This window comes from Thunnus thynnus, chromosome 11 (genome assembly GCF_963924715.1).
Source record: "Thunnus thynnus chromosome 11, fThuThy2.1, whole genome shotgun sequence".
Lineage (NCBI taxonomy): Eukaryota > Metazoa > Chordata > Actinopteri > Scombriformes > Scombridae > Thunnus > Thunnus thynnus.
Window position 1 is genome coordinate 1,162,637 of NC_089527.1, and position 7,693 is coordinate 1,170,329.

Here is a 7,693-nt window from a genome sequence, read left to right on the forward strand (position 1 = left end):
AAAGAATCTCTGTTTTGTTTTCATTTAGCTGTCAGTAATTTTTAGCCATCCAATGTTTGACATCAGTAACGCACTGGATGAGATCATTCACTGGGTTAAGGTGGTTGGCAGAAACAGATGTATAACAGTGTGTCGTCAGCATAGGAGTGATATGATATGTTGTATTGTTGAATGATGGACCCAAGTGGGAGCATGTACAAATTAAACAGTAGAGGACCAAGAATTGATCCTTGAGGGACTCCATATGGAATTCTGACTTCATCTGATTCAAAGTTACCAACAGAAACAGAAAAAGATCTACCAGTAAGGTAAGAAGAAAACCAGTTAAGAACAGTGCCTCTAAGACCTAAACAGCGTTCAAGGCACTGAAGAAGAATAACATGATCAACCCTATCGAAAGCTGCACTGAGGTCAAGAAGTACCAGAACAGAAACTTCATGGTTATCTCTGAACTCTGACCAGGGCAGTTTCTGTACTGTGGTCAACTCTAAAACCAGACTGGTAAACATCAAATAAATTGTTATGTGACAGATACATGTGTAATTGTTGATATACAACCTTTTAAAGACTTTTCCCCAGACATGGTAGGTTTGAGATTGGTCTATAGTTCTCAAGGACAAACGGATCAAGATTGCTCTTTTTTAACAATGATGTTACTAAAGTATGTTTGAGAGCTGTGGGGAAGATTCCAGAGAGTAAAGAGGCATTCAAGGACATCATCTACCAAACAGTTGAGAACACTTTTAAACAACTTGGTAGGCATTGCACTACAATGACAGAAAACTACTGTCACACGTTTAACTGTGGAAGTTTTCACAACAGACATCAGAGACTTTTACATAAATATGTTTCACAAGATCTTCCTGCACATCTTCTCAGTTAATTACACAGAACAGTGGTTGCACCATAGAAACACACACACACACACACACACACCACACACACCACACACACACGTCCCTCCTGTCCAATCCTGTCGCTCCTTGTCTGTATAAAGGTTTGTCTCTCAGACGGAGCTTTCATGTTCGAGCCATGGTCTTCCTGTGGATCCTCTCCTGCTTCGCCTTCGCCGGCGACGCCTACGGTAAGACAGCTGAGGGAGTGAAGCATGCTGGGTAGACTGAGCTGCTTGTTTTTAATTTACAACTATTATATTTATTTATAGATTTAATATTTAGCGGCTCTGGGTGGGCGGCCATCATCTACCGACCGGTTGAGAGGAGAGAGAGAACAATGCAAGTTCCACATAGAGATGTATAGTAATAATAATGGTAATAATCATAATAAGACTAATAATAATAATTGTAGCAGTGGGTGTTGAACAGCTCTGGAGGCAGAAATACCTGCAGAAAGCAACAGGAGGAGAGAGGAGAGAGACAGCTCACAGCTCCTGGTATTCCCAGGAGGTCTCCCATCCAAGTACTAACCAGGCCCCATCCTGCTCAGCTTCCCACATCACAAGAGATCCCACGTGTGCAGGGTGGTGAGGCCGTAAGACTTTATGAAGATAAAATGATTTTTATAAGTGTCTGAAGATAACTGGACACAGTCTGAGATCGATCCGTGTTTATTGGCTGATCACTTTAAAAGTATTGATCTTATTAACAATCGTTTCGTACTGAAAATGTGAGTCGAGGTGTTTTGTGTCGTCTGTTCGCAAAGATCAGGAACAAACTTCCTGACTCATGTTGTTGTTAATGATGTCTTTGTGATGATGTCTTTATGATGATGTCATTATGATGATGTCATTATGATGATATCGTTATGATGATTTCACCAGGTTCCGCCATCCCCCCCGACATCAGCGGTTACTCTGATATCGTGAACGGCGAGGAGGCGAAGCCTCACTCCTGGCCCTGGCAGGTGTACCTGCAGGTACACACACACACACACACACACACACACACACACACACACACACACACACAAATGAGTTGTATTCATTAACATGTGGTTGTTTCAGAAAAGCAGTGGCTTCCACTTCTGCGGAGGCTCCCTCATCAACCAGAACTGGGTGGTAACCGCTGCTCACTGTTCCGTCAGGTAAACACCAATAATCTTTAACCTTTAACCTTTAACCCTCACCTGTCCTGTCAACCAATGTTTAAATGCAACTTTAAACTTTATAAATGTTTAAATAAAGACAGTTTGACAGCTGAACTCAATCTGCTGCTCAGTTAAACCTGCTGTATGATCAGTGTTCCTCTTCTGAATATGAGCTTCAGCCAGCAGCTGACATTAGGCTCCGCCTCCTGTTGCTCAGGTGTTTCTCAGGTGATTTTTTATTGGCTGATTTCACTCACATCTTTTCCTGCAGGTGGTCGATCCGTGTGGTTCTCGGAGCACATGACCGCTCCTCCTCCACCGAAGACGTCCAGGTGATGAGCGTCGGCAAGGTGAGCAACAAGCAGCAGGACTTCATCATGTCTCGTGAGCTCCTGCGCGTTCACCAGCTAATGATGTAATTTCCTGTCAGGTGTTCACACACCCCGAATACAACAAAACCAGGCGCTTTAACAACGACATCCAGCTCATCAAGCTGGCCAGCCCCGCCCAGATAAACAGGCATGTTTCAGCCGTGTGCGTGGCCGAAACCAGAGACAACGTCCCTGCAGGCATAATGTGCATGACCACCGGCTGGGGCCGGACCAGCAGCAATGGTGACTTTATTATTATTATCATCATTATTATTATTATTATTATTATTATTATTATTATTATTATTATTATCATTATTATTATTATTATTATTAGTGTCTCACTACTTTAAACAGAACTAAGGTAGCTGAAGTGACTTTGGTCACCTTTGTGAAACCTGTTCATTGCTGCTCACGACTTTAATTTTGGCTGATCGAGCTGCTTCCTTTTGTTGAATGCAAAAAGGCTTGAACCCCCAAATTGCCACTTACGGCTATATTTATTATTATTATTATTATTATTATTATTATTGTCAGTGCCTTATACCTGATTAAATCTCACCTGTACAGCTTCTCAGACCACTAAGGGTGTGTTAACACAGGAAACATGGCATGCTTTGACCACTGGGGGCAGTATAGACATCAGTGTGATGTGTTGATGTGTTGCAGGTAACCCGGCCACCCGGCTGCAGCAGGCAGCCCTCCCCCTGCTGAGCAATAGTCAGTGCCGTCGATTCAACTTCTCTATCACCTCCAAGATGATCTGTGCCGGAGCCAACGGAACCTCCAGCTGCAGGGTGGGTGCTGCACACTAACCACCAACAAGCATATTAGCAACATGTTATTTGTTTGTTTGTGTGCTTATTTTGTGTTTGTGTTTGTTTTCAGGGCGACTCTGGAGGTCCTCTGGTCTGTCAGAAGGCTGGTGCCTGGACTCTGGTTGGTGTCGTGTCCTTTGGAAGAGCCTCCTGCGATTCCATGTCGCCTGGTGTGTACGCCCGCGTCACAGCACTGCGCGCCTGGATAGACCGGACCATCGCCGCCAACTGAGAGAGTTTCACTTGCTCAAAATGAAGTTCAGCTAGCTTAGCTTAGCATTAGACTGCAAGTAGGGGAAAACAGCTATCTTAGCTTAGCATAGGAGTGGAAGCAGGGGGAAACAGTTAGCTTAGCTTAGCATAAAGACAAACAGACCACATGTCAAAAGTTTATTAAAGTAAGACGTCACCAGGAAAGTGACTTTATTTTTATTCTACAGAAATCTGAAAGGCTTTCTCTGCTGAAGCAATTATAAATAAATAAACCTATAAAAATGTATTTTCTTTGTTTTAACGAGACATTTACAGTTTGTCTTTTCCCTTTAATAAAGCATCAATCTTATTACAGCATCTCTTTCCGTCTCTTTACTGATCCCCATTAAGGTTGTTCCACTCCTCTTGAATCAATGATATTAATGATCTAATTTAATCTACAGGTTGTAATATTATCATTTCATCAGTAATAGTTGTTCTCAGCTGGAGTTGAAGTGCAGTTAAATGTGGAATCCTGATCTTTTCTAAACATGTAATCTGAGCTGTCAATCACTCCCAGAATGCACGTGGAGATTCAGTCCAGCTGACTGGATGAGCTGCTGTCTTTCTATCAACTGTTCTGTTTTTCTTTGTGTTGATTAGCAGGTTTTTTAAAGATGATTGTGATGTATAACAGAGCTGACTGCTGCTGGTTTGTGTCTCAGATCACAGGACGTCCTGTTCAGCATTTCAACATGTCGTCCTCATTTGATAAAGTGATTGAATCACTGACACAAAACATGTCAAAGTAACATTAATTTACTCATTTATCCCACAAAGACAAAGACACATTTACTCCGTCAGGCGCGTCTGCGGGCAGGCGTGGCCTACATGGCAGCAGTAGCAGATGGCATAAAAGAAGCGGCAATAGCAGGTGTTGCAGGTGTTGCAGGTGTTGCGGGTGTTGCGGGTGCTGCGGGTGTTGCAGGTGTTGCAAATGTCACAGGTGTTGCAGGTGTGGCAGGTGTCGCAGGTGTTGCAGGTGTGGCAGGTGTCGCACGTGTTGCAGGTGTGGCAGGTGTCGCACGTGTTGCAGGTGTGGCAGGTGTCGCACGTGTTGCAGGTGTCGCACGTGTTGCAGGTGTTGCAGGTGTTGCAAGTGTTGCAGGTGTCACAGGTGTTGCGGGTGTTGCAGGTGTTGCAGGTGTCACAGGTGTTGCAGGTGTTGCGGGTGTTGCAGGTGTCACAGGTGTTGCAGGTGTCACAGGTGTTGCGGGTGTCGCAGGTGTTGCAGGTGTTGCAGGTGTTGCGGGTGTTGCAGGTGTCACAGGTGTTGCAGGTGTTGCGGGTGTTGCAGGTGTCACAGGTGTCACAGGTGTCGCAGGTGTTGCGGGTGTCGCAGGTGTTGCAGGTGTTGCAGGTGTTGCGGGTGTTGCAGGTGTTGCGGGTGTTGCAGCAGGGCTGCAGATAAACAAGACATAACTGTGATCAGACTCTGCAGCTGCAAGGCTGCCAAGGAGTTCTGGAGAACAGGAAACATTCACTGTGAGTCTGAAACCTTTGTGGTGAACTTTATCTCTCTTTAGGCCACACCCACCTCGTCATAGGAGCCTGCGTCCAACAGGAAGTGATCCTCCACAGAGACGACAGGTAAGAGGGCGGGATCATGTACAAGGTCGTTGGCGTGGCTTCTCTCTGCAGGACAGAACGCAGAAAACAAACATAAAACTGTTTTTACACAAACAAACATAAATATTCACAGTCTGTTCATCAGATTATTGTTTGTACGTGTGGATGTCATTTATTCATTTAATTTATTAATATCATTTAATATCATTTATCAATTTATTGATTGTGAAGCCATGCGTGAGCCTCATGTACACAGTTTAACATAAAAGAAGAAGCAGAATTTGGGGTTTTCCAGTTTCATTACATACTCTGCTTATTTATATTATCAATAATTTTATGTAGTATTTTATGTGTTTGTGATTCTGAAAACTGATGATGACTGACAGTTATTATTTTCTATTCTGTTGTATTTTTAATATTTTAACATTATCAGTCATTATGTTTTTCTGTTTTCTTTTCAAACATTTTATTTAATTTTATTCCTCCTTTTGAGATTAAAATTATTGAACAAAAATCAAACTTTGACCCTTGTCAGGTGGCTGTTTGAGCCCTCTGATTGGACAGGTGACTGTGACATCACTGACCAATGTCGGACAGGTAGGCGGGCTCAGTGTCCAGCTGCAGATTTCAATGAACCAGAGCGGAGGAGAGACGCAACAGACTAAAGCAGCAGCAGAGCAGCAGACAGCTGAGCATCCTGCAGGTAGCAGGTGCACGTAGCAGATGTCCATATAAAGAAATCCGTCACAAACTGACATCAGCTCGGGCTGAAAGTAGAAAAAACCGTCGGAAACTTAGCGTTCAGAGCAGTCTGAAGCTGCTGCTTTCTGCTACATAGGAGGAGGAGCCAATCAGAGATATGAATCGACTCAACACCTGTCAGATTGTACGTCCTGTAAAAGAAATCCTCACAGTTTATTGTTTGTTGTTCTGCAGCATCATCTAAAGAAAGAGGAATAAAGTAGACGGACACACCAGTAGTTGAAACAAATACAATAAAATTAATTAATTAATTAAAAAACAGACACATATACAATTTAAAAGGATCGATTAGTCATTTAACAAACTTTGCAACTCTAAAAAGAAAGGAAAAGTAATAATACTCTACTATTATTACTATTATTATTATTATATTTAGTGTTTTATATATGATGTATATTTAGGTTTAGTGAATATACTTTACATTATCTAACATCAGTAAAATACTTGAACAATATTCTGACAGTAAAGTGATATTTCAGAGTTGAATAAACTGATCTGCTTGACTTAAATCAGTATTATTGATGATGTCTTCTATTGTTGAAGTGGCTTAATGAGTTCACCACCATCACTTCATAGTGGTTAGACATGCTGTCCCACTGCAACATGTCCAGTTAGAAACACAAGAGGACGCCACTGAAGCTCTGAACACTTTATTTATCACTGCCACACAGTCAGCACACACTTTCAACTGAAGTGGAGAGAATAAAAAGTATGAAATAATGATCTAAGCTGGTAGCATTATATACATATATAACAAGCACCAACATGGTAATAACCTGTGAGACATTATAATCTAATATCAATAAACATGATGCATCCTCCTCCACACTGTATGAGACTATTGACACTGAACCATTCCACAGTCAACACTGCCCTCTGCTGGGCTCAAAGTAGCAGCATTTCTGCCACCTGTTGACCTGCGTACATTTGCAGTGACTGTCCTCTACAAGCCTACGGCTGAGCTGTTTCATCACAGCTTCTATTATTCAACAGGACTGTACACAAAAATAAAGCAGGTCATCAACATTATCATTATTACCATTATTCTGTAATGTCAGAGACTCTGGACAGGACACACTTTCACTTTAATATCATACTGATATCATGTGATAGATAAATATATTAACTGTTTATTATTAAAATATTAAAAAAATGTACAGCAGGGTTCACAACTTCTGTCAACATCTGACTTTTTCTTCTTTTTCTTTCCTTTTTAAGTAGAGGTGGATATTGAATTCTTATTTTTTAAATTGTACATGTTAATTAGAAATAAGAGAAAATAAGTTACAATAGGTTAATACATCACCCCAAATATTAATATAAATCACTCCAAATATTAATATAAATGACCCCAAATATGTAACAATGGCAGATAATATTTATATAATCCTACACTAACTTACACTTAGTGTAGGAAATGTAGGATTACAGCTGGATGTGATGTTTGTTTGCTGCTGCAGGACGACTCTACTGTTTGATATTTCACATGAAAACCAATAAATTCCTGTTTGATTTATTCCAATTAAACCCCTGATTATTCTCCTGGGCAGCGTGGTGCGTTCACTGTCTGTGGGCAGTTTGAGGGCTTCTGTTGGAGGTGATTGTTGAATATTGTACAGAAGAAAACGTGATGCTGTTTCCCCTCAAATAAACTCTAGTGACCGCTCTGCATCGTGTCGCCTCTTCTTCTTCTGCTGGTCTTCATGTAGAGCTCTGTTTCTCACACAGTAACTAAGTACATTTACTCAAGTGCTCTACTTAAAGGCATACTACGCAGGATTAGTCAGTTGTGTAAACACAACATTCAAAGTCGGCACTTCCTCCCCGGCTCAACAGCACCAGAGAGAGAGAGGGAGAGAGAGAGAGAGAGAGAGA

General features: G+C 41.8%; 1 protein-coding gene across 1 annotated transcript; it reads left to right on the forward strand.

Annotated features, from left to right (window-relative positions):
- Positions 1 to 1,017: 1,017 nt before the first annotated feature.
- LOC137192220 (chymotrypsinogen 2-like) lies at positions 1,018 to 3,805 on the forward strand. The gene is made up of 7 exons (XM_067602753.1): positions 1,018 to 1,084; positions 1,781 to 1,875; positions 1,964 to 2,043; positions 2,318 to 2,396; positions 2,477 to 2,660; positions 3,087 to 3,214; positions 3,306 to 3,805. The coding sequence occupies exons 1-7, from the start codon at positions 1,033 to 1,035 to the stop codon at positions 3,465 to 3,467; spliced, it is 780 nt and encodes a 259-aa protein (XP_067458854.1). The 5' UTR covers positions 1,018 to 1,032; the 3' UTR covers positions 3,468 to 3,805.
- The last annotated feature ends 3,888 nt before the right edge of the window (positions 3,806 to 7,693 follow it).

Excerpts from the sequence above, each read along its gene's own strand:
- LOC137192220 (XM_067602753.1), top strand. The coding sequence starts at position 1,033 with ATGGTCTTCCTGTGGATCCTCTCCTGCTTCGCCTTCGCCGGCGACGCC. Across the intron at positions 2,397-2,476 it reads AGGTGATGAGCGTCGGCAAG|GTGTTCACACACCCCGAATA; the intron begins GTGAGCAACAAG and ends ATTTCCTGTCAG. Across the intron at positions 3,215-3,305 it reads ACGGAACCTCCAGCTGCAGG|GGCGACTCTGGAGGTCCTCT; the intron begins GTGGGTGCTGCA and ends GTTTGTTTTCAG.